Below are 15959 nucleotides of genomic sequence, written 5' to 3' on the forward strand. Positions count from 1 at the left end.
TAGTTTTCTGGAATGTTTATTGCTCCAGATTCTTCAAAGCAATCGGTAGCCAATTAAAGTCAAAACCTTGATGGTTACTTTATGGTTACAACCCATACTTTAGCACCATTCCTGGAGCTGCACTGTTGCACATGGGGATGCTTTTGTTTTTAAAGTTTTCAATGGGGAAAAAGTCGGTCAGATTATATTGAATAAATAAGAATCAAAGGGGGAGCCTCTTGGGAATTGATGCGATTAAAAGAACAAGGTGCCATGTTTATTACAGAGAGCAAATTAATAAAAAAAGAATTGAACCAACTTTTCCTTTTCAGGTCTATGAACAGCTTCAATATATATCAAGCAAAACCATGGGGCTTTGGTTGCCTGTATATTTATAGATTCTCTCCTCTGTGGCAGAAACCTGTTCATGACTATTGGTAGTATTAGTACAGAATTATATTACTAGAAGTACTACTCTTTGTCATGATACAAACTGAGAATCAATTTCATTTTCTGCTATTTGAAATAAGGGTAAAAAACCCAAACCCAAACCCAAACCCAAATCCAAACTCCAACCAACTTCCTCTCTCTTTGGAGAATGCCAACAAAAGGTCTCTGACTTCTGATATAGACTTAAATAAGGTGGGGCTGGGACAGAGGCCCTTACTTGATGGGTTAGTCTAATGGTAGTACTTTGTTTTGACAACAAAAAAGAAGGGGAGAATGGGGATATTAGTCTTTTAAACTAATAGAATGCTTAGCACTAATCTTGGTTTTGTTAAGCTAAAAGGGTGTTGTACCCTGATGTCCAGAATACCCCTTTACTGGCTTGATATGCCACCTCCATCCCTAAGATTCCTTTCTGGTTACGAGTAGCCACTTGTCAGAAAAGAAACTGTGCTGGCCTTAAACGGTTAATTCTGGTATTGGCGGTGAAAGTGAGGTAAAAAAAAAAGGGGAAAAATACTACTAAAACGAGTAGAAGTACTACTACGAGTAGAAGTAAAGGAAGTAGGAAAAATAATAAAGAAAAAGAAAAAGTAAGAAAACCAAAATAACCCTGAAATAGGTCATGATTAAATAATTTGTATGGTGTGTGTCTTGGTCACCAGCTGGAATTGGACGGTTGTGGAAATTTCGTCTCTACCCCACATGCCTAATCAACTCTTCCTCCAACAACTCTCGACAGTAGATTCCAAAGCTCTTTGCTTTTTATTCGCATTTTAATTTCTTTTCTTTTTTTTTTTTACCCATTTTTCTAAACTTTCTTTCATGTTCTTCTGTACTTTTTCCTCTATAAATTGCCTTCTCAACACTCTCAAAAACCTCTTCCACTTCTGCTTTCTTCCCCCCCCCCCCCCCTTATACATTTTAGGCTCTTTCTGCTCTTCTTCTTGTTTTTTCGTTTCCCTTGTAGAGGTTCTGCTGGTTTTCCTCTGCTCTTTGCACATCCTTTTGGTAGGTTTTTGCCCTTCTGTGGGGGGTTTGGGTTGTTAAGCTTTGGATTTCTAGAGTCTGTACCAAAAACCCATAAAGTCAAACTCTTGAAAAAACTCCATCATCCGGCCAAAAACCATCTTGGTTTTGCTGGGATTTGCTGTTGGTCTTGGTACTTTTTTTCTGCCAAAAGAAGCTTTCTTTTCTTCTGTTGTAAATCTTCATGCTGCATACGTTGTTGTGGTTGTTGATGTTTGAGATTCATGTCTCCAGTTGTCAGTGAAATCCTCCGCTCCGGGTTTATGATAAATTCCTCCCTCAGACGCAGGACCCATCTTGTTCAATCTTTCTCAGTTGTGTTCCTCTATTGGTTCTATGTTTTTTCATAAATAAACTTTTTGTGATTGCTTGAGTTTCACTATATAAATATAATAATAAGTCAAATAAACAACTGTCTAGATTACGTAAAAATAACTAGTGTCTGGATCCTGTCCTCTTTGAGTTTAGATTAATCCTGAAATATTAGTCTTTTTTTTTTTTAAAGTTTTTAGCTGTGGTTTTTGGTGTAAATATAATATGGCTTCGTCTAGTGGAAATTCCAATTCCTCAGGTTCCACTCTGCTTCAGAATTCCGGCTCTGAAGAGGACTTGCAACATCTGATGGATCAAAGAAAAAGAAAGAGAATGGAATCAAACCGAGAATCAGCAAGAAGATCCAGGATGAGAAAACAGAAGCACCTAGATGATTTAGTGTCCCAAGTGACACAGCTAAGGAAGGATAATAACCAAATCCTGACAAGCATCAACTTCACCACCCAGCACTATTTGAACATTGAGGCTGAGAACTCTGTTTTGAGGGCTCAGATGATGGAACTAAGCCAAAGGCTAGAGTCCCTTAGTGAGATCCTCGATTATCTCAACAGCACCACAACCAATGGTGGCCTGTATGAAACTCATCAGGGTTTTGAAACAAGTTCTGCTGACAGTTTCACCAACCCTTTCAATCTGCCTTATCTTAACCAACCCATCATGGCCTCTGCAGACATCTTTCAATACTGATCTTCATCCTCATCATCATCATCATCATTACCAAATGGATGGAAAACCAAAAATGGTCAAAATTTATGGATGTCTTTATATATTCTTTTATTGTTAGTGGTGTTGCTTCAATGAGTGGAGAGGGAAAAAGAGGGTATTATTATTTTTTTCCCCTTCTTTAATGTTTGTTGTTATTATTATTATTATTACTAAAATATTAGTCCTGTTGGCACCTAGGATGCTGCAAAACATGACTGTAAGAGAATTGGCAACTAGCAAGAGAAAACTGCTAGCTAGGGTATAAAAATAGTCAAGTTTCTGTAAAAATGGGAGGGGGGGTTTCCTGTGGAAATGTTTGTGGTCTCCCCCACGTTATAAACTAGTGTATTATTAATTTCCTTCACTTGTTTGGTGCCTTCTTCTTCTTCTTCCTTTCCAAACGTCATAATTTTATGCTGTTCTCTGTTCTTCTATGCAAGTGGACTGCCTCTCTTGCTCTGTCTTCCTCTCTTTCTTTTCCTCTGTTTTTGGTCAAGAAAAGTGGCAAATAACCGCTAATGCCAAAAAATTTCGCTCTTGTTTGTCACCATAGTTGCTTGCTCAGCCCATCCAAAGCCGCCATGGTAAAGGCTTGGATCACGATTTCCACCCTAATCATAATTCCTTCACTAATTGTTGCTTTCGTATCACTTTTTCTCTCCCCCTGACTTTGCTATGATAGCGAAGGAAACCTTTCAACAAGTAAGAAAAAGACTCCTACGTTGTTGCGTAAAAAGGAAAGTTGAATCCTGAGAAAAGACCTAACCTTGAGAAATTAAACTAGTATTTCATGTTTTTCTTATGCTTGAATCCATGACATTCTAGCATAAATAATTTAATAAATTTATCAATTATTTCAAGTTATGAGTGATAATAAACTCATACCCAACACTTAATTACTGCTTAATGATGCTTAATTATTTAAACTACTCTGTTTCATGTAGCATTTGAATGTACTTTTAGGCACTGTACCCTCTGGCTTCATTCATAAAAATCTTGAAGAAAATGGTTAGTGGATGGAAGTTCAAATCCAAAACAATCATAGATGGTAACGGCCAACCACAATTTATTCTCTCAACTTGTGCATGGCACTCATTATTTTTTTTTTTACTGCTTCAATGAAATATTTAACACATTGAAAATATTGAAAATGATCACGTTCCTACTAAATTAAGCTTTAAATAACCAAAAAAAAATAAAATCAAACCGCACACTAATCTTAACTTAATCTGTCGATTAATATTAACTGGTATTCAACCTATCGATTATAAACTTTTTATTATAAATAAAAATAATAATAATTTATTTAAATATAATAAAAGAATAAAAACTTAATTCTAGAATCAATACGGACACGAACTGTGTCTTAGAACCGAACACCGCTATCAAATTGAGTGCCATGAAACATTATCAAGGATGATGATAAGATAAAGTATGATATCATGGAAGAAAGCAAGAAATATAAAACAAGTGATCAGATCAAAGCCCATACTCCCTCTTCGATTCTCTCTCTTTCTCCCATGATCTCCTGTGTTTTGTCTGTTGATTCTTGTGCCACTTTGCGGAAACACCAAGAAACTTTTGCCTAGGTTCAATGTACAACGTTTTAACCAAAGGGTGTGTTTTCCATGCCACTTTAATCATTTTCGTGCTTGAAGGAATGCCAACAACCCATCCACCACACGAGGCCTAATTAATATAATCTTCACCTAACTTTGTTTCATGCTTATGCAAAGGTTATAAGATGTTTTCAATTATAAAAACTCAATTTTCCCCCACATAAAACATAACAAATTTTGAAAGCATTATAAATATAGTTAAAAACCCGATTATTATCGAATTTATATTTAATACATTGTCTTTTTTGATGAATTATTATTGTATGAGATATAAACATTTTATATTTTAATGAAAAAAGGGGATTTCTTAATGCATTTAAAGCTTATAAATATAGAAGGTTAGCATGACAAGTTAATTAGCAAAGAACAAGGGAAAAATTGAACAAGGGGAATTGAGAAAAAATATTAGTCACCATTACTATGGCAAACTGTAAAAGTGAAGCTCGTCGTGGTGGGGAGTGTCAAAACCACCCCACTGTCGGGCACCATGAACCAATCTCCCATTTCATTTTTCCTTAATTTTCTTTTTTTTTTTACATTATTTTCCTAATGATTATACTTGTTTAGAGCTATAATAATCCAGATTAAGCATGCTGGCCTCGTACTTGCTTAAAGTTAACTGATGTGGGGTGGCATGTCCTCTTTGATTAGTTTAATTGAAGCTATGATTATGAGCTGCTATCGTACTTATCAATCTACTTAATTTAATTTCAGGTTTATAAATCTCAAACCTTAATCTTAGATTACGTTAATTTAAAAAAAATAAAATTAATCTCCTTTTTCTAAATATATAAAAATTTAAAGAAGAAAATTTCTTTAATGAATTTTAATAATGGGTGGTTCAAAGATATTCTTTAAGATTATCATATTAAATAAATATCTTATTTCGTTGTATTAAAATTATTTTAAAGAGTGTTTTTAGAGTATTTGTTAATAATTTTTTTTGGACTGCCTTTGTTTCCTTCTTGTCTAAGGAGAGAAGTGATCCGAAATTTTTTTCATTTTCCTTCCATCCAATTCTCATTCACTTTTCTTTTCTACCAAACACAATGTTTAGAGAATAAAATCTTATACAAGATCTTCCCATGCCACATAAATGAAACAATACTTGCCACAAATGAGAAAAAAAAAAAAAAGAAGAAGAAGCCAACTTTAATTAAAGATAGACTTTTGCTTGTCCTGCATTTATTGATCCATTGTATGCCTGTGCTTTACAATGCATGTAATGCTAATGGAGATTACACCAATTAAACTGGAGGCAGAAAAGGCAGCCAAGAAAGTGGGTGAATTTAGGTACATAATGGGGTTTCTAGTACGATATTAACTGGCCATGCCATCGCTTTCAATTGCTTTGCGTGTCTGATTGCAGGCTAAAAGGCATAAAGAGGATTCGTTTAGTGATTAAAGAGATGATGAAAGCATGACATTAGAGAAGGAGAGGCTGCCATTTGAGAAAATGGTGTCATTTTCTTTGCTTTTTGTTTAATGGAAGAGCTTACTTCAATGATATTTGCAGAGAGGTTAGATCAGCTCACAGCAAGACATAAAGCAAGGGTGACTTTAATTTTTGTTTTACTCTTTCTGTTGTGGTAAGTTTTTCCATATTAGAAGAGGAAGGGCAGGCAAAGCTTAAAAGTATCATAAAATTTCTATCATGCTACACTAAGAACATCATCTGCTTCCAATCGTTCTTCCTTCTGAGCTATATTGGGCACTGAGTAGGTGCAATTTTAATTGAATCTTTTGACTTGATTGGTTCAAGCATTATCCATTTGCATTCATCTACCGTTGAAAATTTTCATTTCCCCCCCAACCCCAATTGCAGCAGGTGGGATCTGATTGAGGATATCACCTCAGATACAGAAAGAAGAATATTGATATTTACAAACCCAACTATCCAATTTCCATCCCCTTGATTTGATTATAGACATGCCAAAAAAGATGTTAGACGAGTTCAATCAACAAGAAGTGAGAAATCAATTAATATTTTAAGCTTTTTGATGGAATGGGCAAGTAGCATGAAAGGCAAAACACAGAAGACAGAACATGATGTATGACTACAATGACATTTCCACCTACACATGATAAATAAATCCAAATAATTGAGTGCCAAGGAACAACCCTGTTAGTTCATCCAAAGATTAGTAGGGTACATTTGCGTCATCTCAAATCATCAGTGTAGTAAGTGGGGTTCCGACAAACATTACTGCAAGTTTAGTAGGTTACATGGAATCATTTAAAATCTTAATCACAAAGTGGTATGAATTCAGTTTTTCTTTTTATATATATATATATATATATATAGACTCAAATAGTTGTATAATTTGGAAATTTGACCATGGAAGTGATCGTGGGTTTTGAGTCAACAGTCATGTACCTTCCGTTAAAGGAGAGGAAAATTTTATAGGTTTTTTTCAGAAATTCTGGTTTGCTTAGAAGATGTTCAGGACAGTAAAGGGTAACCTGTCCTGCTGTTATCCCTTTGGGAAAAGCCAAGACATAGGTTAGGTTGTTTTCTTGTGCTGCAAAGAAGGATTTCATGCAATGAAACTTCAGAAGAAAGGTAAAACTAAGCCAGGATAACTTCTTTGTCAGAAATTAGCCAGGGTTAATAGATATGTTTAGTGGTGGAGCTGCTGAAAACAGGGTCATTTTGGATTCAGGCAGCAAGGCATTCAAAAGAACATACTTTTGCTAGCAATACTTTTGCAACTTTGAACTTTCTAGGCTGTTAATGGCAATCCCATCGACTGCTAAGCCAAAATGAATTTTACCCATGAGATTTAATAGAAAAGAACAGAAAGAAGAAGAAACGAATTCAAACTCTACAATTGTCTCTAACTAAATCATAAAGATCCAAGTAAAAACAAGTATTGAAATACTCCTTTCATTTACCATGTAGTTTTCAGGTCTATAAATTTCAGTAAACTTCATAAAACAAAGGGATTTGATTCCCAAAAGCAAGATGGCAATTTTGGCCATGAAGATTCAGATAAGAAAAGCAATGATGTGCTTCCACCAGCATATATACAGAGAGCTATGATTACACCTAGGAACCATTAGATTGCAAGCAAATAGACAAACGAACACGTTCAGACATGAAGATTAAACAAATCAAAAGCATTACCATCAATTACAGTAACATTTATCAGAAAGGATAAACATTATCGGAAAGGGTAATCAAGATAGCACTAATGGTAACTAACATCTAAATGGAATTCACAAAATCATCATTAACTAAAGAAAGGAGGGGAAAAGGCCCACTTGGGGGGGTGGAAGGTGGGACAAGGTGCTTGGATAGATATCCTACACTGAATAAAACTTAAATTACATAAGCTGACCAAAAGGCAATATTCAACTTAAAATATTCATATCTGCTTGAAAAATTTCCCATACAAAATAACCAACACATAATGGAAATATAGAAAGTTTCTGCTATATTTTTTCACTTAATCATATGGAATTTGGATATAAGCGGCATCACATACGAAGGGAATGTCAGCATACATACCAGCAAGTGCACATCGTATGCACTCCAGAACCGTAAAGAGATAAGCAAATGCCACAGCTGTCCAAAAGTGCATCCCTAACTTGCCCCAATAGACTGCAAGTGGCATCCACCGGCTCACAGTCCCAATCACCTGCAGGGCAATCTCCAATAGCATGCCCATCACCACATGAAATCTAAAAAAGTGAGGCCATTCTTTTCTCCTCACCACCCCCAAATATGCAACAAAAAAATATGCCATCAGGAACCAGCTCGGCAAACTTCCAATGGCTCCAAGGAATGGATAGGTCAAAAACTCAAGGTCTTCCAAGAAAGGGTGTAGATGATATGCTGTCTCAGCATACATCCATGTCTCATGAAGAGGCATTAAATAGGGAAGGCATGCTAAAGTCCTCCACCACCATCTGGGTTTCTTAGTCATTTGAGGATAGCGAAAACTGTATGGAACATCCTTTGATGCTCGCGGGCCCATACTAGATCTGCGACGCCTTGGTAATGAGGGTAAAGTGTGTGAGAGACTACCTTGATCCCCACTCAACAATGGAGTTGATGCAGCAGAAAGGTGCAACAAAGGCACATCTACAAGATGGACAGTGTCAGTTATACATCAGACAAATAAGAACAATTGTTGGGAGTTCAGACATACATCAATCCAGAACCACAGAATGGAAAATAAAAAAGATGAGACTCTCTGGGACATTCAGCTTTTTGATAAGCCTAATATAAAAACGATCTACATATGATGCTTGATATTAATCTCTTGTATACCAAATGATGGATTTTAAAAGAAAAAAGGGGTAGCCTTATACCTACAACTGACCAGGATTTCAAATCCCAATAAGACCTTGAAGAACTTCTGCTGCTGCTTTGAAGTGCAGCCGTAACAGGCAGATGATGAAAGCACACGAAAGTAGAGCTACATGGCATTGGCTTAGGTAGCCTTGAACTCACGGAAACAATTCTGGAGGGAGAGCTGAATCCATTCAGAATCATGGCACCCACCTTGTTGAAGACCATGAAAACAATGTACATAATTTATCAGCAAAGGTAGAGCAAAAAGAAAATGTTAAAAAAAAAAAATCATCCTATCCCACCCATTCAAATGTTCTAAACATAAAAGGCATGTGTTACAGTTTATGTAGCACACAGAGAGGGGGGCATGAATAGTTAGTGTTCCCTAGATAATAAATAGATAAAAATTCAAGCACATAGTAAATTAGTAGGCACTAGGCAATACCACTTACAGGTTTCCTATTCTGGTCTATATATTTCATGCTAATTGAGGAAAATCTGCATCCTAAATTGTTACTTGCACATGATATATTATACTAAAGAGGACATCATCCAGCACGGTAAATTTTTCTAGACCAGCACAATCATTTGTGTTTCTGCTTCAATATTGTTCACATTTTATCATTAGCTCTTAACCTGTGATATTAGCTACACAATGCCCAGCGTTGTAATATTAAAATTACAACCACCGATTACTGCTAAAAGTACCCATATGGGAAACTGCTTAAACATAATCATTTAGAGTCCATTTCCAGCGACAAATAATTGTGAAATAGAGAAACTTCGACGTAACTTACTCTGAAGCAACTGAAAGAAATGTTATTGAACAAATACACTTAAAATTCACCAGATAAACAACTAAAACCCAAAACCCAGAGAGTAAATTACTCTAAACCGTCAAATTTAAAACTTAATAACCATTTTGTGAATCCAATGCAAAGCTCAGCTAATAAAAGCACCAAAAATCCACATAAAAAAAAAAGAGCAAAATCAAGCCTGGGTAGAGATGAGGAGGAGAAGTTACCTTAAATTGAAAAAAAGAATGAAGGAAAACCGCTTGAAATGCTACTGTTTAAGTGTTAGTGTAAAGCCTGTCTGCTCTCGATATCCGTCATTATAATTCTATCTTGCTTTCCTTTGTTTTCTGTTCTTTCCTGGTAAAGTAGAGCTTTTTACTTACGGCCTTCGTGGGTCAGAATCCGAGGTGAAAAATTTTGGAAAGAGGTGAGGTTTAAGACCAGAGTTTGTCGCGTGGGCTTGGCCGCGAAAAAATTCAGTCTGGTCTGACTTATGTCAGTTAATAATGGGTCGGGGATGGCCCAGCTGGCCCAATTACTCAGCCTAAATCATTTGCATAGGTCTTCAATAATTGATTTGTCAAAGAATAAAAAAATAAAATAAAATAAAATACACTAACTCTCTCAAATTTTTATTATAATTACATATAAATCTATTAGTTTTCAAAATAATACTTTATTTTTGTTGAACATATAAGTCCTGTGGTTAGTCAACCATCAATATTTTTATTAGTTTTGATGACATGATAATATTTTTAAGATAATTTTATATTTTATTAATTTTAAAAACTACGACTATATAAATTATAATTTTTATTTAAATTTTTTCTTTTTTTTTAAATCTTTCCACCAATCATTCGTGGCCGATGGCGCTCCTCAAGGGCGCACCAATCTGGGGTTCTCTAGGGAGTGCACTGTGCTTCCCAAGGGAGCCTAGAGAGATTCGATCGAATATGGCATTCCATGGTTAGATCTAAGCACGGGGTGGCCTATTAGTGTAAAGGAGTGCCACCGACCAACATGAGAGAAAGAAAAAGAGTGGAAAAAAAAAGTATTTTAGACATTTCATAGTTAACTATTAACGTCGTTTACATATTAAGGACGGAGTGTTCATTTTAAAAACTAATAGACCTACGTGTAATTATGATCAAAAGTTAAAAAAAAATCAGTGTATTTTATCCAAACAAATATGATGAGATGTAGTTTTATGCATGCGGCGTTCATAAAATGTTGTAGAATAAATAATCTTTTAACTTTGAAATTAAAATAAAAAAATACAAATTATTAGGAGTTTTTATTTTGTTTGTAATAAATTTTATAGAGAAATAAAAGATGCTTAAAAAATTCCAATAAGAGATTAGATGCATGTAGCCATGTAGGTTTATTAAAAAAATGGGTTATCTTCCTATAATAATAATAAAAAAAGCATAATAATTTATAAAACCTCCAAATTATTGAAAAAAAAAATTAAATAAGCCCTTATTGTTTATTGTGTTCAATCAAAATCATGTATGTTTATTTTGAATTAAATAAGTCTTTAATCAATAGTTGATTAATTATTATTAATTAATATAACACATATGTAATTACGTCATATTAACACGTTACGTCATCATTTATCAAAATGACAAATGACATTTTGATTAATGATGATTAGTCAACGTTTAATCATAAATGTATATTTGACTAAAAATAAAAATATTTGATTGAAGGTATTAGAAAAATAAGAGTTTATTTAAATATTATATATATAGGATTACCCCATTAGATTTTATCTAATCTCATCCTTGAAGGAGGGTATTTTATTAAATTGTTGTATGGACCCTATTTTTCAATATAATTCAATATTTATACAAACAGAATAGTTGAATAAGTTAGACTTGAAGCTTAATTGAGGATAAGAAATAACAAAGCAATATGTAAATATTTGACTCATTGATTAATACATGATATATTTGCTTAAAAAGTATAAAGTTGAATCCCCTTTCTTAAAAAAAAACGACAAAGCAAGTTTGCTTTGACATTATCCAATTCTAATTATGAGCTAATTTATATTAATCCACATTTTTCACTATAATCCATGAAATTGACTTAGACATGACCATAATATATTTTTTAAAACAATATTCAATAAAAATAATTATTATTTTATATTAGTACTCACTCGAACTTATAAAATAATTTGAGCATATATATATATATATATATAATTAGTAAGATTATAAATTATCATCTTATTGGTAAGATTGTAGTGATCAAAGCATTTCCATATATAGTTTGTTGACTTTAAGTCAATAAAAGGTTTTAACTGTTTAAGCCTAAACCTTTCCTATTGAACTCATTTCTTCTTCTCTTTCTTTGTTTTTAATATTTAATATCAAACTCAAAAACTTAAAAAAATAAAAAATAAAAAATAAAAAGAAGAAAAGGGTAGAAACAAGCATCGGAATGTGAACTGAAGCTCAGTCAAAGGTCGCTGTCAACTTCCATTTACCAAAGTTGCACAATTTCTTGGACCCACCCATGGTGCAAGTCCTACTCATGTTCATTCTTTTCTTTTTCTTTTATTAAGATTAAATAATATTTCTATAAAGTTACGTAGATGTTAATAATGAAATTAAATTTTTTTAATATAATTGAAAATATTTTAGCCCAAAAGTATTTTTTTTGTTTAATTTATTAAATAAAGTGTACACTTTATTGTTAGTATAGTAACACCAAAAGGCCAAGGGAAGTGGACCGCACTCCGCGTGGTAGAGAAAACGCTGCTGCATTTTATTTTTATTTTTTTTATCGTTTATCGCCAAATTTAAGAAAAATAAAGATAAAGGAAAAGTCAGCAGGAAAAAAAAAAAAGGGCGAAGGAGCGGAAAAAGAAGCAGCACTACAAACAGACCGGGCACAATTCCCCATACGTGCCCTTGACTCTCTCTCTCTCTCTCTCTGTTTCACACCCTTTCTCTCTTCCTTGTTCCGTCGTGACCATCGCCTTCGCTTTCCCCTTCCCTGCCTCTCTAACCGCCGTCGAAAGTTTCGACGCCGTTCAAATCTCTGTTCTTCAGGTCCATGACTCCCTAAATATTGAATCTGTGAGTCTCTTCTTCTTCTTTCTTTTTTTTTTTTTTTAAATAAGAGTATTATTTTTGCTTGTGTTTTTTGTGTGGATGCTATTTTTAGGCTTTGGAAACTTGAAAATCAGTGCAGAGAGTGGGGTACGAAACGAAACCGTTTTGAGAGCTATTTGAAGCTCTCTCTCTCTCTTCTGATTTCGTTAACTTTTGAGCCATTTTTCGTACAAGTGTAAATCTTCCGAAACGGTGATTCTTTGTTTGTTATAAAAGTAAGATGAAATTATGCTCTCGAGTAGTTGAAGACTTTCACTTGTGGAAATATTCCTGACTTAAATGTTTTTTTTGCATTTAATTTTATTCTAAAGTTGGAGAAAGCCAGGTTTATGCTTAAATAATTGAGGAAGATGGTTTCTAGGTAGAATTTTTGCTATTATTGTTTTAATTTCAGCTTAACTCTGCTATTTTGCGGCTACCATGTTAATTTTTACTTTTATTTATTTATTTGTTGATAAATAAAGAATGCATAATACTCCCAAGGAATTTTCCTTAATTTTAATTGCATTTTTATTTTTTTAAAATCAATCTTCTTGGGCTTTCCTTTTTTGTTTAATTTTTTTCTTTAGCTGCAATATTTTCCCTGATTACTCTATTTAGCCTAGTTTGGATCTGGGGAATAATGAAGGAAATGAAATAAAATAATTGCTCTTAGAAGATGAAACTTAGCAAGTAAACTGTGGTTAGCTTAGTTTGAAGTGTCTGTCCTTTGGGTTTGTTTAGTTGGTTTCAGTTGTTTGTTCAATCCATTATCTTTGCAATTTTTAAGTGTGAATTCTAAAATTTGCGCTGTGTTTTTTTTTCCGGGAATTTCGCTGTTTATCCTCTATGCGGTACTTCGCCTTGAGGTTCGCATAGCTTGAATCAACGGTGCCAATTCGTTAAAAAATTTTTTTGGGGGGTATATGAGTGATCATGGGGTCCGCTTGTTGTGTTGCTGCAAAAGAGAGAACCCTTCCAAACAGAACTCGGAGTGAAACTTTGCATAGGAATGTGACGTGTTCACCATCATGGAGCTTCCGCTGGGATAACCGAAGGCGTGTGGCTGGTGAAACTGAAGATCCTTCTTATCAGGTGTCTAATGGAGCTAGCAGAAACATTAGCATGGAAATAAAAGGGACATTAGGCTCTGATAGAGGTAATCTTTCTGATCAAGGAAGTGTGCTTGAGATTGAGAACTATGGAACACCCACTTCTCAAAAATCACCAGTCCATGCCCCTTCAGGTAAATTCTTGCTATTTGAAATAACATATCTTCATACCTTTTCCCATCATCATCTTGGCAACACATAGGGGTTTTCAGGGAATTTTTGCCTGAATTAATGTTCTATTTTTATTCTTTGGAGATTATGTAATTTATATAAGTCTGTCCATGAATTTGTATGTGAAAGACCCTAACAGTCTTCTAATCCCAACTACTGCAAAAGGCTACGTACTAGGTGGCTCATAATACCTAACCTTTATTATGCAGGGTAGCGGGGTACTGACTGACTGAGTACTTGTACTCAATACCACATGTCTCATAAGAATGAACATATAACAGATGTGGTTTATGTAGTTACAAGTTACAAGCATGCATATTTCCAGTATTGTCTACTTTTATTCTTCTATTCTTCCCATGCAGTTTGAGTAATATCTACTCCATGTCCCCTTTTTTTGTCACTTGTTTGTATTGTGTTTGATTTTATTTAATGTTTTTGGTGCAGACGTATCAAGGGCAAGCAATTATTCCATTGAGGTAAGTTTGAATTACTTGAAATTGACTTTAGTTGAATAAGCTTTTTATTCAAATGTGTTTTTTCTTTTACTTTTCTTTATCTTTTGGTGATGCTGTAGCCTTTTCTATCCCTTTTGATGGGCTAACATGCCCTTCTGATCATCTTTCAGGTGAAGAATTTGGCAGAATCACCAGATATTGTGGATTCATCTGCACCAAAGCTTTCATTTTCTATCCCTTCATCCTTCTCACCACCAATTACAGATACTTTGTCTAGCCATGCTCATTTACTTCCTCCCAACTCAACCCCATCCAGACGGGCTCGTCGTTCACCTGGACATCGGCTATTAAGGCAGGTGTCTGATAGTCGAATCCTGGGATTGAAATCACCAAATAATTATTCAATGTCTGAAGGAAGGTCATCGTTTGTGCTCTCCACGTGTAGCAATGACTTAACAGCTGGATCTCATGGTGGCTCTTCTGATGGCTGGTCCATGCGCACTTTTTCTGAGCTTGTGGCCTCCTCTCAAAGAGAAAGGTGGTCTTTTGACAGTGAGCACTTAGGTTCTGGTTATGGCAAGATTAGTGGATGTAGCAGCAGGTTCTCTTCTTCTCCATCCATAGATTTGCAGACTTGTGGGGCTTGCTCAAAGCTTTTAGCTGAGAGATCTTTGTGGAGCAGCACTGAAATTTCAGTGGTTGCCATACTTGTCTGTGGGCATGTTTACCATGCTGAATGCTTGGAGATGATGACACCAGAGGCTGACAGATATGACCCAGCCTGCCCAATATGTATGGTTGGAGAAAAGCAGGTCTCAAAGATGTCCCAAAAAGCTTTGAAAGCAGAAGCAGAGTTGAAGGCAAAGCAGCTTAAGTTATTCAAGAATAGAGATATAGATAGTTTTGTTGATGGTGGTTGTGATGATTTTGACCACCAACAAAATGCCAAATGGGAAGGAAAAGCTCCAAAATTGGAACCCAGTTCAAGCCGGAAAAGTTCCTCGGCTAAGCCTTTTTTGAAACGCCACTTCTCAATTGGGTCTAAGTGGGGCAGATCACTATCAGAGAATGATTCTGCCAGGAAGAAGGGGTTTTGGGCAAGATATCGAAAAGATTGAGTTCCTCCTCTACTGGCAGGAGGTGAGGAGCCTGCCCATTTCATCGTAAAAGATTATCATTGTCAGTAAATATGCTTTTGTTTCCCTTACTTAGAAGGGTTTAAGATAGAAGATAACTGTATGATCACCAAGTCAGGCTTCCAAGTTCCAATGCCATCGAATCTCAGCTTCTTGAGTTAGAGATTCTCCTGCCCTTAATCTTATACTATCAATAGGCATAGCCATAGAAGATTTCCCACATTGACCCACCTTATAACTTGAGCCCTTAGTGTTTTTTGTTGCCCATAGGCTTGGGCTGGGTAGGGCATGAGTGTGACCAACTTGGAATTGGATCAGATTATAAATGTGTAGTTTTGGAATTTTATAGGTAATAAGATATCTTACGGTGGTGGGGTTTTGAGAGTTTAAACTTCTAGGGAATGAAGTTATTTTCTTGATTCTAGATCGCAAGTAAGCATTTTCTTTGCAGGTTTCATGCTTAGATGTAATTGAATGTTGCCTACTCTCAATATCTACATGGCATTGTGGATGACTCTGATCTGAAAGGAACTTACATTTCAGCTGCTGACAGATCAACTCAATGAAAGCATTGAATTGATTGGGAAAGTGACTAGTAAGAATTTTACTATCCTTTGCCTTTTCAATTCTACTTTGCTGTATTTTATGACATAATGTCTTCTGTTAACGGCACAAAATCCCTGTGCTCTTGTTGTTTCTTGGTCCGGAGCTATGGACAATGGACAATGGACAATGTGTTAAAGCTCAATTTCCGCAGTCACTTAGCATAATC

The 15959-nt window shown here is 35.1% G+C and overlaps 4 protein-coding genes across 6 annotated transcripts; 3 read left to right on the plus strand and 1 right to left on the minus strand.

Annotated features, from left to right (window-relative positions):
* Nucleotides 1311-1834, plus strand: LOC18591442. Its single transcript, XM_018126336.1, has one exon. It carries the CDS (start codon nt 1680-1682, stop codon nt 1803-1805), a length of 126 nt encoding a protein of 41 aa, XP_017981825.1. The 5' UTR covers nt 1311-1679; the 3' UTR covers nt 1806-1834.
* LOC18591443 (bZIP transcription factor 44) lies at nt 1678-2857 on the plus strand. Its single transcript, XM_007017562.2, has one exon. The coding sequence runs from the start codon at nt 1993-1995 to the stop codon at nt 2473-2475; it is 483 nt and encodes a 160-aa protein (XP_007017624.1). The 5' UTR covers nt 1678-1992; the 3' UTR covers nt 2476-2857.
* LOC18591444 (protein TIC 20-I, chloroplastic) lies at nt 7322-9617 on the minus strand. Its single transcript, XM_018125297.1, has 3 exons — nt 9437-9617; nt 8430-8622; nt 7322-8199 (listed from the first exon to the last, which is right to left on the minus strand). The coding sequence occupies exons 2-3, from the start codon at nt 8611-8613 to the stop codon at nt 7562-7564; spliced, it is 822 nt and encodes a 273-aa protein (XP_017980786.1). The 5' UTR covers nt 8614-8622; nt 9437-9617; the 3' UTR covers nt 7322-7561.
* Nucleotides 12059-15838, plus strand: LOC18591445. Of its 3 annotated transcripts, XM_007017564.2 has the most exons (5): nt 12059-12298; nt 13193-13559; nt 14041-14072; nt 14222-15191; nt 15731-15838. In XM_007017564.2, the coding sequence occupies exons 2-4, from the start codon at nt 13250-13252 to the stop codon at nt 15167-15169; spliced, it is 1290 nt and encodes a 429-aa protein (XP_007017626.2). In that variant the 5' UTR covers nt 12059-12298; nt 13193-13249; the 3' UTR covers nt 15170-15191; nt 15731-15838. The 3 variants fall into 3 exon arrangements, with proteins under 3 accessions (XP_007017626.2, XP_017981458.1, XP_017981457.1); XM_018125969.1 differs by having other exon boundaries at nt 13183-13559; nt 14222-15834; XM_018125968.1 differs by having other exon boundaries at nt 14222-15834.

This window comes from Theobroma cacao, chromosome 8, assembly GCF_000208745.1.
Source record: "Theobroma cacao cultivar B97-61/B2 chromosome 8, Criollo_cocoa_genome_V2, whole genome shotgun sequence".
NCBI classification, from domain to species: domain Eukaryota; kingdom Viridiplantae; phylum Streptophyta; class Magnoliopsida; order Malvales; family Malvaceae; genus Theobroma; species Theobroma cacao.